The sequence below is a fragment of the Phlebotomus argentipes genome, unplaced genomic scaffold, assembly GCF_947086385.1.
Source record: "Phlebotomus argentipes unplaced genomic scaffold, Phlebotomus argentipes genome assembly scaffold_4, whole genome shotgun sequence".
NCBI lineage: Eukaryota > Metazoa > Arthropoda > Insecta > Diptera > Psychodidae > Phlebotomus > Phlebotomus argentipes.
This window is the reverse complement of record NW_026776174.1, coordinates 8,478,992-8,498,612: the sequence shown is the minus strand read 5'-3', so window position 1 is coordinate 8,498,612 and position 19,621 is coordinate 8,478,992. Positions and strand designations below refer to the sequence as shown.

Here is a 19,621-nt window from a genome sequence, read left to right as displayed (position 1 = left end):
ATATAATGAAATTGTAAACTGATTTGTGAAGAATTTGCAATAAATATTTTTCGAACATTCCAATGGAAATTCGCCGCACTTCCAAGCAACGTTGTCAAACTTCCAGGCAACTTTCCAAGTGTCTTCCTCTTTTCGTGAAAAGTCTCCGAAGCATTCACCATGGGATTCAAAAATTTGTGGTATTCTCACCCCAGGAAGTTCGGCCAGGGCTCCAGATGCTGGTAAGTATATTCATTGAGACGCCCAGCATCCCTTGAAGGTGAAAGTTTCATGCGAAATGCGACTTTTGACCTGAAAAACATTGGGATAAGGAGCGTCCATGTGGCTCTGGAAGATTCTCTAATCTCACCACGTATTTGTCTTATTTTCCAGCCGCGCCTGCTCAAACCGACATGGTCTGATCCGGAAGTACGGCCTCAACCTCTGCCGACAGTGCTTCAGGGAGTACGCCAATGATATTGGCTTCAAGAAGGTAAGCTCTGTGATACATAACCTCAATCTTTGGGGGCTTCATGGAGTTCTCTTGCTTTCAGCTCGACTAAGCGGCAGGAAGATGCAATTGGCTTGTTTATCCTCTATCGGAAAGTCAAGGACAGGAGCCTGAAGCTGTGAAATACAGCTGGACGGTATATTTATGGTTGGATAAATAAATCCATTGCATCAATCCGAAGGTAAACATTGATGGTTTTCTTTATTTCTCTCTTCAAATATCCATATAAATAAATATTCCGGACGCTTTATCGCGCCGGAAGGCTCGCTGTTGGTCTCTCGATGGTGAGGCTCTGCTGGGGTACTTTGTTATCCGTCTGAACACCCAGTGAGGAATAGATCTCCTTCACAACAAACAGAATCGTGTCCTCAGATTGCCAGTAGCAAACGTGACTCGTGAGGGCAAAGATGTACTCGTTGAAGAACTCCAGGGGCGCCTCTTGAAGCACATAGTCGATCCTCCTCGCCTGATTGAGTCTCCCCAATGGCAGATCCGTCTCTCCAGTGTCACAATCGCTGCCCCCAGAAGAACTCCCTGCGCCGCTGATCTCCCTCTGCGTCTCATCCAAATGCAGTTGCTCCTCCAGCACTTTGTCCACCTCACACTTGATCGCCTGTGGATCTGTCCTGCCTAAGCTTGTGATGTGCGTCACCGTGTCCACGGTGGAGCGGAAAGTGTCGAAGATCCTCTGCTTAATCTCTCCACCAACACGAACCATCGTCTCACGGAGCTCTGTCCAAGAGAAGTGCCAGTTAAACTAGAGACAAGAGACCAATTCTCTGTGGAAACTCACCCAAATGCATCCGCTTTCTGCCCTTGTGATGGGGAATGAGAACAGGACGAAGAGAGCTCAGGTCAGCATTCACCAGACCCTCAATTCTGTACGCCACAATGTCATATGGATGAAAGATATTGTAGAAGCCGTCGCAGGTGGGCAGTTTAAAGTCCAGACCCAGCGTATCGATTCCTCTGACTGTAACAAACATTCCAATGGGCGATCCAAAGGCGAAGAAGTTCTTCGGCCGAATGTCCAATTGTGGGTAGTTTATGAATGGTTGTCCTGTTCCTGCTGGTCCCATTGTGTAATTTATCTGCTGTGCTGTTTGCTTTTCAGGCCTCAGGAAGGGTTCCGTGGGCGTTGTGACATTCGCCTGGTCTGGATTTTCCTGTGGCATCAGAGAAAAAGAGGAGAACATTTTTGATATTATTGTCTCGTATAATAATGTCTGGAATATACTCACTGAGTTCTCCATCTCATGCTCATTACTGGGCGCTTTCTGATGGCACAGCAAGTCAAAGAGGATGAGAGAGCCAAGACTGTGCCCGGCCAACGAGACTCCGCCATGGTAAGAAGGATTGCGCTCGCAGAAGAGCTTATACAAGCGATTCACTGAGCCACAGACGGTGTCCATGATGCTCTGGCAGAAGATGGGACTAGTGTAGAAGAGCACATCCAAGAGAGTGTCATTTGTGAAGTTTCTCAACTTGGGAATTGACTCAAGTGTGATGGATTTTAACTTGGCATCGATTCCAGACTCTTCCGAGTGTAATTCGCTATGCCATGAAATGGGCAACACTTCAATACGCCCAATTTCTCCAGCATCATAAGATGATCTGTAGTGTGACTGAACCATTTGCAAGGCGATATTCCGGAATTCATCAACTAAAAGAAGAAGAAAAAAAGGCTATTAAGGATAACTATCCCAGAGGAGTTTATCGAGAAGAACTCACCAACTTCTTCAACAGTTCTGAACTTGAAATCACACGCCTTCCCAATCCCATGCACAACAAACAGCACATGGTCAATCTGCTCAGGCTCTCCATCCTCAATGTTGAACTCATCCACTCCCCTTTTAACCACTCTCGGCCTGTTGGTCACTTGTGGTGTGTTCCCCCAAGCGTCCGGCGTCTGGGCCTGCAGAAAGTGCACCATCACATTCGGACCATGGAAATTCACCATTTCTCCATTGGGCAGTGTGAGTTGCTTGTGCCAGGAACCCGTGGCGAACGCATTCTTGTACTCCTCCTCCAGATAGTCAGCTGTCTCCTCCTCGTACGGCACGAAACGCGAATCTACAGCCTTGTAGAACCACGAACATCGCCGCACTTCGTTCACCTCTGCCGACCAGTAGATCGCTGTGCGTGTCCTCTCCGCAATGCTCACATCGTGACGCCCACCGTCCGTGGCAATGACAGCATTGTCTGCCGTAGGACACGTTAAGGCATCCTCGAGTGCCAGAGAGTCTGTCATGGAGAAAGGTGTCCAAACATCCTTGCCCTCGACCTTCTGCTTGTAGAACCAGTGCTTGTACACCGGTCGATAAGAGCCACTCGGCGCTGCAGCATCTGTCACGGACTTGCCTGGCTCCTGGCCAGTTGGAGTTGATTTCGATGTTGCCATTGAAGTCGTTGTGTCTAGCAGATTAGCATTGAAGGGCTGCTCTTCAACAATCTGAAAGAGACAAACAGGAAGTTTTGATGATCTTTTGAACTCATATTATTTTGCTCTAGTGAAAATCTACTGACAAAAGAGTCTAAACTAAATCGTAAAATTGACACTTGCACTTTGATAAGGAAATAATAAAAATCATCTGATTCATGTCTTTGTGAATTACTATGATATCATCACATTGTAAACAAACATTTCCACATAGATTTCTTACTCACCGATTGACTCTCTGGGAAAGTCTCCCTCGTGGGCTCCCTTCCGTTGGGCACTACTGTTCCACACAAAAACACAGGCTGTTGCTCCCGTTCGTTGGAGGGAAATGACGCTAGGGACACCTTGCTGTCGTCCACTGAGGACTTCTCAACAATCAGCGAGTTGTTGTTGATGCTCACGTCGTCAACCGATGGCTTTGGGAAGCTAAAGAAGCTGGGCTGCGCCTGGTCTGGCTTCAACTCCGGCGGACAGTCAAAGAAGCTGGCGTGAATGTCTGTCTGATTCTTGTTCACGTCCTCATCAACTGTGGTATGATCGCCAGCCAATTGGGTGTTTTGATTGGTGTCAAACCAATTAGTTGCCGTCTGATTGCCGAAGAAGCTCGCGGTTTGAGACACTTGCGGCAATTTTGTCTCCGCCAATTCCGTACACAATTGATCAATGCTTGACGCTTCTGGCGCGTACGGAATCTTCTCAGTCTCCGTGGGACTCTTGGGCAGAAAGAATGCCTGATCAGGACGCACAGAGGCCACAGGTTCGGAAGTGGACTTGAAGATTGTTGGCGATGATACTTTCGTTTCAGTCTTCAGTTCAGCTTGAGGCGCTGGTGCGCTGGGAGTCACTACTGAAACTGGAGCTGAAACTGGAGCCGCTGGCGTGAAGTAGTTTGGTTCAGCCTGAGGCGCTGGTGCGCTGGGAGTCACTACTGGAACTGGAGCCGCTGGCGTGAAGTAGTTTGGTTCAGCCTGAGGCGCTGATGCGCTAGGAGTCACTACTGGAACTGGAGCTGAAACTGGAGCCGCTGGCGTGAAGTAGTTTGCTTCAGCCTGAGGTGCTGGTGCGCTAGGAGTCACTACTGGAATTGGAGCCGCTGGCGTGAAGTAGTTTGCTTCAGTCTGAGGTGCTGGTGCGCTAGGAGTCACTACTGGAACTGGAGCCGCTGGTGTGAAGAAGTTCACTGGCACAGATTGGGCGGTAGGCGATGTCTCTGGCACGAAGAAGTTCGTCTTAGTCTCTGGAATCAGAGCGTTCTTGTACGATGGAGTCTTCTTAGCCAATCGATACCCTCCAAAAGGGTTGGCAGTGTTTGTTGGTGGCGCAGTTGGAACTTCTGCCGGTGGAGGATATGCTGAAATCACCGGTGAAGGATTTGCTGGAATCACCGGTGGAGGATGTGTCGAAGCAACTGGTGGTGCTCCGAAAAATGCACTCTGACTCACAGGAGGAGGATCAATTGATTGCTGATTTACTACAGGCGGAAATCCCACAGCAAAAGGCGCGTTCTGAGACTCTCCGGCTATAGGATTTGTGTTGAATAATTGCGGATTGATCAGCTGTGGCGGCTGAACTGGAGGTGGTGCTTGAAAGTTCTGAGCTGGCTGAACAGAGTCAACGGATGATATTTCAGCTACCACTGGTTCGTTCTGGGCACTGGTTTTGCCCTGGAATCGATCCAAAAGCGGAGCCGAGAAGAATGACGACAGAGAGAATTTACTCTGGCTCTGCTGCGGTTGCTCCTGAGGGACTGGAATGCTTGAATTCACTTGCTCAAATCCACCGGAATTTTGATAAGGAGCTGCTTGTGGCGTTGGAAAGAAGGCCACAGGTGGAGGCGTTGGTGAAGGCTTCGGTGATGGTCTTGGTTCCGGAAGGGGAGGCAAATTTTGGGGCTTTTGAGAAAATGCCGGTACTTCTGCTTGGGAAAAACCCCCACTCGAGAGCCCAGGAACAGGAGCGTAAATCTTCTTCTTGTTGCCACCGAGGCGGAAAGTGTTTGTCGATCCCCCTGCTGGTGGTGGCGCTTGTCCGTGGGAGAAAGCCGGGATTGAGGGATCTTCGGGCGAGAAGAGCAGCGGAGATGCTTGTGATTGTTCCGCCGGATTCAGCACTTGTTGCTCATAGATTGCGTCCAGTGGGCTCTTGTACGTGTTTGGAGGAGGATCTCCAGTACTTTCTTGCTGACCTGGCGCTCCTTCGCCACCTTTGAGGATGCTCGAGAAGGTGGAGAAGACTGTGGACGCCACTGAGGGAATATGCTGCAGAGACTCCTTCAGTTGAGCCGCTTGAGCAAGAGGATTGAACAGTGACTCTCCACCCTGAACGCTGGGCGGCTTCGCGTTGCTCCCGTAGGGATCAATGCCCTGCAGGGGATTGTAAAGCTGGGGCTCCGATGCTCCCAGAAAGGATCCCTGCTGCTCAGCAGTCGGCTCCAAGCTGATGTCACTGAAGGCTTCAGTGGCAACAGGTGGTGGCGGTGATCCAAACAGAGCCGGTCGAATTTCCTCTGCACAGAAAATCGAACAAAAAAGTTGAATGTTAGTAAAACAATTTACCAAGCACACTTGCTCTCATTTACTAATTCCTTGCATTTCCTTGCAATATGAATTGCTATTGCATGGCTGAGAGAGAAAGAGAGAAAGAGTGACAAAAACTCTAGCTTAGCTAATTACAGTGCCCGAAGGTGACATTACGATAATTAATTCTTCAGTTTCACGCTCTAGCAGCGCCTAAAAGTGTGACAAGACACTGTGAGCCGCAGCCCCGAGAACAAACATTGGAGCAGAAACTAGTGTGTTGAATAGTGAGCACATTTTTTGCCAGCGTGACTGCAAAATCATAATATTTGGATAAATATGAGCAAAAGAGGAAATTGCTGTGGAAATTTACGACACCCTGCGACGTTTGCAATAGTGATTTCCGGTGTGGGGAAACAGGAATTAGTCAGGAAATTTTCCCTGGATTTTGCTTCATCACATCAATTCGTCATAAAAGAGACGTTTTTGCTCTTATATAGAAGCACCCAAGAGAATCTTTTTTCTAACCATTCAACACTCAGTTTTGCCACCAAGAAAGGGCACAATTTCGTATTCTTGGCAGAAAGTCAGAGGGGAAAATCAATAAATTCTGCAGCATTTCCACATTTATTTCAATTAAACTCTCTGTTATCATGAAATTTTCATTTCCTTTTGGCCATTGGAAGTAAATGTTGAAGGTTGAGTAATATGCAAGTGTTGAATAAAATATATATACACAAATCTTTCATTCATTCTGTAATATCAAAAAAAATCCACAGAAAGGAAAATCCGTGCAGGAAAGGCAGAACGGACAGTTCCTAAACTCCTTATTTTAAATCAACCACACAGAGACTTTTCCGCCATATCCTTGACATTGGGAAAACCCTTTTTTACTCAACATCATCATTTCTTCTCAACACGCTTGTCTTTGCATAACAATTGAGCAATTAAATGAGCAGCAATTCAGAAAATGCGAGACCAGAAGAAATAGCAACAACATCACAGCGATTTTATACTGTTTACATTTTTCATCGCCATTATATTCACTGCAAAATCCGTATAAAGAAGCCATACATCAATATTTTAGCACTTCTTATTCCCTCACATCATCTCCTCGTGCAATGTTAAATGGCGATAAATCACAAAAAATGCTCCTGCACGGTTGTTTTTCTGTATAATTGCCCTAATCGTTCATCTTCGGCACGAGAAAAACCCAAAGATAAACCAGCTAAAACCGCAAGAGACCCGTGTGATAATGAAAATGACTGTTGAAAAGTCACAAGCCTTCACCTATAATCATTCCACACTTCAGATGAGATTCTCAAATCTGAGACACTGGCAAAGTGCAGATATTTCCTTCAATTGCGCTCGGATTTGCCGGTGAATTCACTTTCCTGGGGCGCGAATTAAAAACGCATTAGATACAAATTGCATGGGTTAAAAAAAATGAGAATAAAACACAATATAAACCCCCAAAAACATCATTTATAACGCCTTCTCGCCACCATTGGCACATTGTGATATTTTAATGATTTTTCTTGCTATTGAAACACATTTGTTTTTTACTCTTGTTTGCCGTGTTTATAACAAACCACTCTGGGGCACCGCATTATATAATCGCCCCAGCCAGCTAGCCGATTGGCGGGAGAAAATTACAATTTTTTTTAGTTAGTCTCATTAACAGATGAATAACTAAAGTGAAACAGATCGAGAGAAGCGGATAAAAAGGCATAAAATCAAAATATGCAGAAACCTGTTTAGCAGATTGCTATTGAAGTTTCTTGTGGTGTTTTTTTTCTCTCTTCATCACCACCAACACCTTCTTGTGTGCTTTGAGATTCACAATTTGTGTGTCATTTGAATAATATTAAATATATTATATTATATGTATCGGAGAATATGACTGGAATATTGCTGATTAAAATGGAAAACACACGACAAGATGCAGAGCAATGTTGAACCATTTTTGCACTCACATGAGAGTTTCTCTGTGGACAAAAAGCCACTGCTTTGAAACACACTCAAGAGACTTTGTGGCGTCAATTGAAGATGGAAATCACTGGATATTCACCTCAGGAGATTTTATAATAAATTATTACTCAATTTCTTCTGCGATTAGAAACCATAACTCGATCATATTTAATAATATTTAGTACATTGAAAGCTAGATGAAGAGTTTCTACTTAAATAATCTAAAATCTAGAGAAATTCACTAGAAATTTTTTAAAATTATTTTATTAACAATAAAGCGTTTTTATTGAGACATTAAGACTAATTTAACTGCAGGAAGTAATTAAAATGCACTGAGAATTTTAGCATTTCATTTATATTTTGGGTCTTTTCACGTATGAACAGGAATGAAGCATTTCGAGACACATTATTAATTAATTAAATCATATCTAGAGGTGTTTTCTGCCATTATAAATCACACAAATTGTAATGTGGAGAAAATGTTCAAATGGAAAGTCAGGCAGTTTGAACAAATTATGATCCCGAATAATTTATTATACATACATATATCGATTGGAACCTGTTTGAGGAATCATGAGCAATTTTTACAAGGAAAAATTCATGAAAGTGTGAATGAATCATGGCTGTTGAAAAAGCCTTTCCTCGCAATACAATTGGCTTAATTTCTGCCGCTTTTGTACAACATAAATCACGAGATTTTCCCGCATCGCAATCAGCATGTCAGGAATGATTTTAAAAAGAGACCTTTTATTGACACAATTGACATAATAAATATGCCTTTTTGCCTTTTGTGTGGCACACACAATCCATTTATTACACTCATGATTAACATTGTAAACACATTAAAATTTCCCTCTCCCCATCTTCCCTCACTTCATTGAAAGTAAACGCGAATTTCCATATCAGTTCACTCTCAGTGTCACAAATTGATTGTAAATTTTAAAGTAAATATTGAAATTCCACGCAAGCCTCGGGTTTGTTCTTCTCTTTTATACCTTCGTTGGGTGGAAATAAAAAGTACTTCTGCCCTCCCATCATCAACATGTGAAATTCGTCCGAATTGTACAGCGTTTCTGCTTTTCGCCAATGGAAATTTTCCTTGGAAATTTGTGGTGTGACCACCACCCACTTCCTTGTCACCGGAAGAGGTACTAAACGTGGAATATGACTTTATTTAAAATTCAACAAAGTTCAACAGCAAAGCTGGGGGAAAACCTCTCTTGCGCTGTATAAAGTCATTACATTTATCAGGAGAAAAATAAATATACATATACTCCTATGTTTTTTTCTCCATTGGGTGGAAAATGGGGTGAAAATACTCATAAAATATTTTCATCAGAAATCATGAATAATTCTCATGTGTTCTGCAGAAATTGTAAATTTGCACAATTCTTTCTTTTCCTACTCATTCCACCACTCCTTCCGAAGAGTCCATCCAGTGGAGGAACGTAGAATAAATTTGCAATTCATTAATCATTACAATTTGAGAAGCACGAAAAAAAATGAATCTTTCCACCTTTTGTAAAGAGGGGAACTTGGGAAAATTCCCCAATAAACAACCAGCCAAACAACACAAAGTCCATTTTTTCGGCCGTGATAGATTTTTGGGGATTCTCAAGGGAATTCTCTGCCACAAAATGAAGCACAACAGTGACATTGAAGAATTCTATACCCCTGAATATTCTTTTGACTTCTCACTCTCCATATCTCTTGGTCTTGTTTCGTCTTTCGTGCCCCCCAAAATAGATGATGATTTGAACATCCAGAAATTCTTTGCCATGATCATCAAGCCATTAAGCTATCAGCAAAGTTGAGAAATTTCACAAAATTGACTTGATTGGGAAGAAATTCTTACGCGCAAATGTTTACAAATCTTCTTGGGATGGTCAGGGTCACCTGAAAAATAAAGTACTTTCCAAACAATGTAATGAAGGTTTAGTTTAGTTGACCGCAAATTTACCAAACATGAGTAAAACTTGACAAACATTACTTAAGACATTTTACGATAACGTCTCAACTTCACGAAATACCACTAAAGGATTCCTCCACACGGTCACTCCTTTGCCCACAACGTATGAGTGCTTTTGTGTCTGACTACATGTGATTCTCTCCAAATATTTTCGTGCTCTCCACCAGGAATGCCAAAAGGTGAAAAAAGGAATTCAAGAGAATGAACTAATAAAATAAATATTTAGGCGGTCAAATCAATCTAATTCTCGGCTCCTTCTCCATCATGACATTCTTCATCCAAGACGAGTCCCGGCGTAGAACGCTAAAAAGAAGCCCTCCAGTTAAAAATTCCATTTGAGGTGAATCATCGTCAGAACAAACCCCTGGTTTGGTAACGAACGAGAATGGATAAATAACGTTTTGAGGAAATCACAGCATTACAAATCACTTCTCTTCCACCAAAAGGCACCCAAGGAGAGGAAATGCGCGCGCGCCAAGTCACTCTTCGCGGCGGTGCACCTTTATTTTCAAACATACACACAAACCAGAGTTTGGACTATGCAAAAAATGCTAGAGGAAGGCGATTCTTCTTTGGCCAGTAACAGCAAAAGTGATTTCCTAGCTACTAAAGCGACAATTATACAAAACATAGATAATACTTTTACAAATATCACACAAAGGCTTTAACACACTTTAACATATATTGTTCGAAAAACACCCTCTCTCCCCTACTAAACTGCCAAGTCACATTCACACCTTATTGGTAAACTTTGGGGGGTTTTTCACGCCACACCACAGAGCTTCTATTTATTTTCCACACGAGGATTCGCTCGTCCGATTACGAGGGCAGGCATGAGAGGGAGTGACTGATAGTAATAATTTCCCATAAGTAATGCCAGCCGATCTTTCAGGCTTTTTCTCTAACCAACCACTCGTCAGTCTTGCTGAATTCGCGAAATCATGAAGTCGTCTAACACGTTCTGCCTTGTAAATTTCTTCACCCTCGAGTAAATTAAATCACTCAACAAGCTTCCCGGGTAATTTTCTGTGCTTCAAAAATTAAAAAGTGTCACCGAAATTCTCCCTAAGTTGGATAAAAATGCCATTAAATTGAAAGAAAAACAGTAAGGAGTGGTTTCTTGTTTCTAGTCAAGTCTTTTTGCTCAATATTTCATCTCAAATTCCTCCACCTTTTCGTTTGGACTCGCTTTTGTATAGCTTAGAAAAGACAAAAAATTGCCTTTTTGTATTCTAATGGCACGAGCAGTTGAAATCGCCAGGTTCTGACGTAGTTCAGTCTCCCATATAGGCACAGAGAAAAGAAGAATTAAATAATGTGACAATGATGGTCGTTGAAATGAAATATCACAGCAACACGAGATCAAGGAATGATTATAGAGAAAGAGACAAGAAGGAGGGAAATAAAAACGAGATTCACAAGTGGTTCATGCAATAAATTCATCCGAAATTCCACCAAAAGCTTCATATATAGCTATTCAGCTATGCATATAATTGAGATAGGCTTTGGATCTCATCGAGCTTTGATATATAATGATCACTCTCCATCTCCTGGGTTATTAATTATAAACAAGTGATTAAATTATCGTGATTATCAATAAAATTGTGTCACATTAATTGCTAATTTGTTATAATTTGAAATTACATGGCTCGCACTTATGCAAGGCTTTCTCAATTCATACGGAATGCTCTTACAAAGTACCTTACAGTGAGTATTTACAGAAAAAGCGGACAATCTCGAGCATGGACTCAAGATGAAATTAAATCAGACAAACGAACGTGCCCCCAAAAATGTCTTAACATCTCTTTTTCTCACTCAATCTTGTTGAAATATCAAAAGACAAGAATGCGAAGCATTTCAAAACTCTCAACCAGACAAATTTCAGACACACTCAACAACGAATTTCCTCCAGAGAGTTTTGTTGTTCCATTGAAATATTTCACCTCAATTGCATCCAAATTGGACAGTTCAAGTCCTCCAAATGCCACTAGTGAAGCGCGTCACATGAGTTGCGTCTTGGAATATAAAATTACAATATCATTGAGAGAGAAAGATTGATTAGGAATGTGATTTATTATTTTCCAGTTCTTCGGTAAACACGCAAAAATGTCAACATTACTAAATTGACTGAGAATTAGCATTGAGCAATATTGAACCTTTCCAATTACACTCTACTCTAAATCCTTTGAATTCTAGCCTAATCAACATCGGATCTTATAAAAGGCATAGATTTGGATATTGTGTTAACCATATTTTTTCAGTTGCAAAGCCTTCACACAAGACAACAGTATTAATTCCAGTGTATATTTTATATCCTTAATCTTCGGCAAGTCGGTTTTAATCGGAGTTTGGCTGGAATGAATCCCAGGTCGAATGAGCAAAGCGGTAGCTTATCTCTTTTCCATTACACATTCTTCTGGGACTCTAAAGTGTGTTTATATTGAACCGGACCACGAGAGTTGATTATTAAATCTACACACAAAATCCTCCGTCTCACCTCAAGTGACCACCTCTCATTCGCACATTCTCCCTCTCTCGCTCTCTCACCTGACCATTGAGAAGGCACAGCAAACATACGAAGCCTGCGAGTGCCAACACAACCAAGGCTAATGAAGCACGAACGCTTTCAGTTTCATTTCACATATCACAGTGGAAAGGTGCAACTCGAATTACTCCCAATAACTTTATTCCCACTTGGACGAGATCTGAGAAATATCTCTTCCCACACTCTTGATTGATCTGCAAACGCCGTTCAAATCGCATTTTAATTGAACAACACACGACTCGTGAGGTCGCTCAGCTGGGAGGTTTTCCCAGGGACTTCCTCAGAAGTCCCCACTTGTGGAAAAGGTTTTCTCGCGCTGTAGAGAGAAGGAAAATTAACCGCAACAGAGACAAAACAATAAAAAAAATGGTGAGGTGATAAATTAACTGCAATTTCATGGAGGATCATTAGCATTGGTGATTGAAGTTAATTTGCCGTCAAAGAGATGTTCATCAGTGAATTAATGTATAGTTGTTCCCTACCGAAATTATTGACACATTTCCCAGGAATTTAACGTCTACACGTATTACACTTTCTGCGAAAATAAATGCCATCAAGTGGAAAATGTTCTGTGGCAAATTATTTTGTCCGGTCAAAAAAAGCTTGACCGCAGGGAAAAACCGATAGTAGAAAAAAACAAGCATTTTATTTTCATCAAATCGTTTAAAAAAAATATTTGTAGAAAAAGAGTCATGTGTGAATTGTATTAATTGTTTGTTCTATCAATGTGCAGACTCGTACCACAAATAGTGAATCACTGTAAATAAAGTGACTGCATTAAAGGCATCAAATATGAACTTTGAATAGCTGCAATATTTCCCGTACGAATCTGCCACGTCTGAATACAATTGCCAAAAGATTTCCATTCTGAATTTCATTCTCATACTCTCCCATTGAATGCAAAAGATTGAGCAATTCTTGTGCCACTTGACGAATACTCTCCTCTTCTCTTTTCAAGTCTATTCCAGCCGAAACAGCATTGAGGAGTGGACAGAGATTGAAGAGATAAGAGTGGTGAGGACGAGAAATCAAGGAAACTCCTCGGACATTCCCTTGAAACACAGGTGAAGTGAGTGTAAAAATTTTGAGTGAAAATCCGTGAGAATTAAGATTGTGAGAATGCAACTCAAAGTGGTTCTGCTATGGACTCTCTGTGGCGTTTTCGTGAAATTTACCAGTGCTCAGGATTCATCCGCATTGGATATTGAGGAGGAGCAGCGCGATCAGCGCCGGTTTGTCGGTTACAGAACAACCATTTTTCACGAGAGTGCCACCTTTTCCAATCCCACCGAACCCGACGTCGACTCCATCGACACGAGTCAGAGAGTTGACACCACAATCACAGAAAATACCGATTATCCAGCGTCGGAAACAATCCTCCAAGAGGCTCTCATCACCACAAATGAGCTGAACTTGAGGAATGACACCGACGGAGAGGAAAGTGACGATTTCCAGGATATCAACGGAGAGGAAAATGAGACAGTCACAATCACAGCTGTTCCTACAACTCTCACAGTGCCCACAACCACCGCCAAACCCACAACGACCACCATCCATCCATCCCTGAAGGCACTAAACCTGAAGCGGAAACAAACGAAGCAGTACAGAGTGTACAAATCAACGGGTGACGGAATCGTTAGGAGCTTCCTTGACGATCCCTACTTGAGATCTCCACTGGCAATCCTCGTGGACACTGCTCCTGAGCCCCTGCGGAAGGCCAAACTCCTCTGGAATGCCACTCTGCGTCCAGCAACATCAATTGATCTCGTATTAGTCGCCTTCAACTCTTCAGGTGAGAAGCGTGTAGTTCCTAAAGTTCCTCCCACCCAACAAAGAAAACCGCACAATAGATCACAAAAGACTGAATATTTTCACATTAAACCCCTTGCCTCCCAGTGAGCGCTCAGTATCATTCATCACGCAGATAGAGAATTTGGGATATTGTTTTGAAAGAGCCGAGAGGGTTAAGCAAAGAGAACAAAACCGTGGCAAAAAGAGGCGCAAAAGACATGAGAAATTTCATCGTCATGTTTCTTAATTGTCCACCAGGTACCCCTTGTCACTCACACTTAATTGTTTGTCTCACCTCTTTTTTGCCGTCATCAGCTCATTTTTCTTGTCATCGCAGCTCTATTGCCTCAATTTCCATCCCGCGAGACACACAACAATGCCAAATATGCGAAAGAGATACTCGGATCACCTCTTTCTCTCCCTCACTTCCCACCAGCTTCAGACACTCTCACTCACAAAATCCTCTCAAATATGTATGCGAGTCGTTATATTGGTTTCTGGGCAAACAACAAAAAAAAGCAACAGAAGAATGACTGAGTGGAAAAGAAAGCTCATGAAGCAATTACCAACAATCTTGATCACTTAGCACTGGCTAAAAAATCTCACCAAGATCCCCGTAGAGATCAAGATCATTTCAAGATCAAATTCGAGAGGGGCAAAAACAGTTTTTACATCGATATTCTCTCATTTGTTGTCTTGCAGGGATTAGCGTGACGTACAATTCGAAGAACACAAGGACGATTATGGCGGGAATTGAGAGTGTAAGAGAGTCTCAGCAGGCAGGATCAGAGGACAAGGCTTTCATGGGGATTCAGAAGGCATCAGAGCTCATTCCATACGACAGTGCAATATTCCTATCGACAGATAAGGCTCCTCAGAATCCCGAATACTACCATCAGGCAGCAATTGTTCTGCTGAAGAAGCGAATTCGAGTGAGTCAGTTAAAGCTACATTTTATTTTATAGCTTTTCCAGCTACCACTTTGCTGATGTTTCTAATTTTTATGGCTGTTCTAAGCCATAAAGACAACTATTTCACGAATCACATTTCCCCCTTTTCAGCTCTACTTGATCTGGTTCGGAAAGCACGGCCAGGACGACAACGAATCTCCCCACACGGTTACAGGTGGAGTTCTAGGAGAAGTCGCTTTACGGACAGGTGGCGAGATTATCCACATCACAGATGAAGCCGTGGAACCCAATGGAAATATTGGACTGGTGAGTTTTTCTCTCATATCAACCCTGACATTCACACGCTCAATCTCTCTCTTCTCTTGCAAATCCCTCCTAAGGTCACGCTGCTGCTGAGGAACGACCTCCAAGGATCTCATCACTTCAGCCTGCCCATCGACACGACCGCCGAGACGAGTCTCCACGTGAAGATCCACGGAAAAGTGGACGATGCGACTCTGGAAACGCCCAATGGTGGTTAGTCACACAATTACTTCACTTCAATTTCTAATAACCAACTCCGTTCTGCCATTGCAAGTCCAATTTACTATGTATATTGCTGAGGAGATTATTATTTTTTCGCCTCAAAAAAATGAGAGCATTATATAGCTATTACATATTGTAAATTTTATGTCTCTGTTGTATATTTATCTCTCATTTTGCTTCAATGTGAATTGTTTCTACTCCTGCAATTTCTCACCCAGTTTCTCACGCAGAATCCCACCTCCCAACCCAGAAACCCATTAAATGGTGCAGGTCGGGAGGATAGGCAATAGAAGACGAAATGAATATTAAATGGAAAGTACAAATAATTGTAGAATATATTGTTATGTAATAAATTTTACTCTAATTGTAAATATGTATATCTCCCCATTTCCCCGTGTATTTTCGTCTCCCTGGTAATTATGTCTGCAAACATTTTGTACAAAAATCCACTCTTTCAGGCCAAAAAGAGCAAACAGAGAAAGTGGCTTCGTGTTGACCAACAAGACAAATGACGAATCAACATTGACACAATCGAGCTTGGCAAAAGGAGCCAACTTCTTTTTTTGCCAACAACCAGTGGCCAATCTCTCACAAATATGACCTGAAAGACACTGAGAGTTAGGAAAAGGTGAAAAATGCGCTGGAAAGCCATGAAAATGCCACGTCTTGTGAAAGGCAGACATTGCGAAAAGCCCATCAATTTCACCAATAAATCCCCCCACTTGTAAATACTCACACAAAATATTTATCGCTTTAGCAACTCTGTTTTAACTATTTCAAATGCTTCAATCTCGAGATGCTCTGCAGAATATGATGAGAAATCTATTTTTGCAAAGTCTCTCTTTCTATCCCAGCTGTTTTTGCAACTCTCCTCCTTCCGTTCACCTGATTGTCGATACTTTTCAATGTCACCAACTAATTGGCCACTAAATTGATGGTGTCCCTGATATATTTCACTCAGGTGTCACTAACCACACGCTCACACTATCAATTAATGGGAAATTGGTGCGAAATTTTACACATTTTCCATCGCAAAATGCTTTGTATAGATTCCCATAAACAAAATCAGACTATTTTGACGTCTGCTGACGCACGCGCTGTCACACAAAAGCCTCTTTCAAAGAGCCTTCAAGGGGTTCTCAAATCAAATCATTCATGTCCACTTCATTACTGCGAACGCGTCAACAAATCAACCAATCTGCAGATAGATTGAGAGAAAGACGCAAAATCTATGTAATATAGTAAAATTGCGTAATTATGTTCCGGTCAAGTGTAAAAGTCCAAAGATGTGTAATGATTTTTTCCATTACTCATTTGATTACCCCTTGAATAGCCACAACTTTTGTGTATAACAGTTTTTTTGGAGGGGAAATTTTACACTTTCCCTCTACTTTCTTTTTCCTCAGACGTTCTCATTGATATTCTAAATCACAATTCGACAGTAAAAATGAATGAGTTGGCACGATTTAGTGAAGAAGTGGATTTCATGATGGAAAATATCACCAAAGGACGTTATGAATTGCGAACAACAGCAAATACGCCGCAGTTCTACTCCGTGATGGTAAGATTATTCACCACCGGAGTGTCTCGGATACAGCGGAATAGTGGTGAGTTAATTTGAATGAGCAACACGTGGAACAAACAGTCTCGATCACACTTAGCACTCTCAAATCCTCAGATATAATTCGCCATAAAGCCAGATTTACGACTCTTCTGAACAATGATCTATTCTACTCACTATCTATCACACTGGGTCAGAGATCATTGAACGAAGAAGAGAGGAAATGGAAAGCGAATGGCAGAAAATTGTGACAAACTCTGCAATTTTTACCTCGTTCACGAAAGAGAATTGCAAAAATAGACCGCTGAAAGAGCGAAAAAGTCGTAGATTTTTGCACAATAACACAACAATTTGATTAAATAAACTACTCTCTTTTCCGCGTGTAACTCCTTCGAAAGTTGAGAACAAACTGAATTGTGAAGCACGCGAAGATTTCTGTTCAATTGACTGACTGTGTTGAGTGTGAAGGAATATATTAATGTAAAAAGTCAAAAGGAAAAACGTCTGTCTCATTATCAAGCGTATTCGTAAACATTTCATCAACCAAAGTGTTTAGTTTTGATATAGTGAGAAACACAATCTCAGCTTTGAGCTCCCCTCTTGTGAAATTGCTGGTCAAAACGGGGTGATTCAGATTAGTTAATTGAATATCACACCATTAATTACACTCACATCATCATGATCCAATTCCCGCAAACAAAGGGACAATAACTGGAGTGAATAGCACGATTTGGATAGGACTTTGACCACCGTTAATGTAGAGGAATGCGTTGAAAAATGCTCTCGAAATACTTTTCCTGTGTGAATCATCCCATCGCCAGGCTCGAAATCTCGTGAATGATTCCGGGAGTGTCAATAGAAGAAAAACATTCCGTTCTGCCTCTCAGATAAGACTTCATCTCCCCTTAGGCATTATCTAATACTCTTTATGACGTTGGTTAGTTTCGCGAATCTCCAACGAAATTTACGCTACAGCCAGAATGACGTTCGTGGAACATAAACACTTCATAAGTAGGTCAAAGAGAACACCAAAATTGAAACATTGACATTAACATTTGTGGCCCTTGGAGGGGAAATTGCAAAAAATTAATTATCTACACACATTCCTCCCGGACATTTTTTGCAGAGCCACAGAGTGCTCGCATCAGATTTGCTGATGACAATGAAGAGAGAGAGACACTGGAAGACGATGTGGAGCTTTTGGACGATCAGGAGGAGGCTGAAGTGGAGGTTGCAGCGACGAACGACACCAGGATCTCTGAGAGGGTCATTGAATCCGTCATTACGGTCAACATTTCGCCTCAATCGAGGTTGATGGCCAGTCCTGGAACCACAGCGATGGTAAGATGAGATTCTTGAATGACACGAAACTCGTAAATGAATTGTTAATGAGCATCTCTGCGATAACGAATTCATTCTGTTATATTCATAACTTTGATAAGAGCTCTTATCAATGAAGATGCTTATTATCCTTCTCTCTAGTTAATTGCAGTAGAAAAAATTTGCAACGAGCAAATCATAATTCATTATAATATCTGCATATATAGTAAAGAGGAGATATTGCCAATCATCTCTTATTATTCCAGATATACTTTGAGGTGACGAACTTGAGAAACACTGCATTGTTTCACAACTTTCAAGTTGTGGATGAGCACAGATTCCTCCGAAACATCAATCCTCCCTCGTCAGTAAATTCTCAATTCACTCAATTTAGATGATTTCTAATGGAATTTTTTCCTTTTCAAGAGCTGTTGTCGGTCCTGGACAAACTATCATCATCACTGTGGTCATGTCGATTCCTCCCACGGCTGAAGTGGGCCTTCGTGATCGAGTTACACTGACGGCGCAGGGAATTGTGTCTGTGGTGCAATCTGTCTATCTTACAGTCTCCAGTGCGACTTCCACGCAGGATTCCTCGGCGCCCTGGATGTACTGGACGTACGGGAGTCGCTGCGAATGGAGAAGCTCTCCGGGAAATTGTGCTGGACACGTTTGGTCAGTGGAAATATCGGCCCACGACTGGGAAACGGGTATTCTGAGGATTCAATCTCAGCCCAGAGGCATTCTGTACAGGAATCAGTTCATAGCCGGCACCAGAGATCCAGTTCTCGCCACGTACTCCGCTTCCTGTTGCGAGCCACGCGTCATCATCACGGCCTTTGATTTGGCCAATAATCAGAAATCTGTTTCTCTAGATGTTAGGGATATCTGGCTCAGCGAGGCAGCTATCGCGGCGGTGGTTCTTGGCTGCATCCTCCTAATAATCCTCATCATCCTCCTGATCTTCCTCTGTCGCTGGTGCTATAATAGAAAGCGCGCCTCCCGCGATCTTCCTGTGTACCGAACGGAGAGAACACGGATGGAAGCTCGCTAGAGAAGACCTTCCAGCCGAAGTGCCATTTTTCGTATACTGGGTGTGGGTCACAATAAATGCATGGAAGAGCTCCGACATGTTTCTTCTCCTTCATTTCTCCACTTACCCTTGGGCTCCTCTGAGTGTCCTCGTGATCCTTGTACGTCCGGCACGACAGTTGCTACTGGAACAGGTGCAGCAGCAGGCATCAACCGGGCATTGTGGGTGAAGTCGTCAAAGGTCAGCGCGGCTGAGGAAAGCAATGGATTTTTCTTCGACATCTCCACTTTTATCTCACAGATTACAACACTAAGATTTGAAGATTAGTACAACAATGAGAAATAGATCAAAGGAAATATACAGAACAGAGAGAATAACACAAATAGATCACTATTTTTCCTCCAAAAAATCTGCCACGAATGGCCAAAATGTCAACAGAGAAATTCACCATTCTTGGGAAATCCCGTGAAAACCACGCCAGATGGCTCTGGCAACAAAGGGCGATTTCATGCAAAATCGTTCGAAACCATAAAACGGAAAAGGGGAGAA

The 19,621-nt window shown here is 42.4% G+C and overlaps 3 protein-coding genes across 4 annotated transcripts; 2 read left to right on the top strand and 1 right to left on the bottom strand.

Annotated features, from left to right (window-relative positions):
• Nucleotides 1-84: 84 nt before the first annotated feature.
• Nucleotides 85-676, top strand: LOC132258396 (small ribosomal subunit protein uS14). The gene is made up of 3 exons (XM_059755721.1): nt 85-221; nt 373-472; nt 534-676. Exons 1-3 carry the CDS (start codon nt 160-162, stop codon nt 540-542), a joined length of 171 nt encoding a protein of 56 aa, XP_059611704.1. The 5' UTR covers nt 85-159; the 3' UTR covers nt 543-676.
• LOC132258379 (mucin-2) lies at nt 673-19,539 on the bottom strand. Its single transcript, XM_059755689.1, has 6 exons — nt 19,200-19,539; nt 3,158-5,436; nt 2,222-2,942; nt 1,732-2,153; nt 1,284-1,656; nt 673-1,222 (listed from the first exon to the last, which is right to left on the bottom strand). The coding sequence occupies exons 1-6, from the start codon at nt 19,351-19,353 to the stop codon at nt 738-740; spliced, it is 4,434 nt and encodes a 1,477-aa protein (XP_059611672.1). The 5' UTR covers nt 19,354-19,539; the 3' UTR covers nt 673-737.
• On the top strand, nt 10,337-19,176 carry LOC132258383 (uncharacterized). Of its 2 annotated transcripts, none has more exons than XM_059755695.1 (9): nt 10,337-10,491; nt 12,890-13,723; nt 14,425-14,654; nt 14,784-14,939; nt 15,014-15,149; nt 16,565-16,765; nt 17,846-18,060; nt 18,306-18,403; nt 18,466-19,176. In XM_059755695.1, exons 2-9 carry the CDS (start codon nt 13,051-13,053, stop codon nt 19,091-19,093), a joined length of 2,337 nt encoding a protein of 778 aa, XP_059611678.1. In that variant the 5' UTR covers nt 10,337-10,491; nt 12,890-13,050; the 3' UTR covers nt 19,094-19,176. The 2 variants fall into 2 exon arrangements, with proteins under 2 accessions (XP_059611678.1, XP_059611679.1); XM_059755696.1 differs by lacking the exon at nt 10,337-10,491 and adding an exon at nt 12,032-12,300.
• Nucleotides 19,540-19,621: the final 82 nt, after the last annotated feature.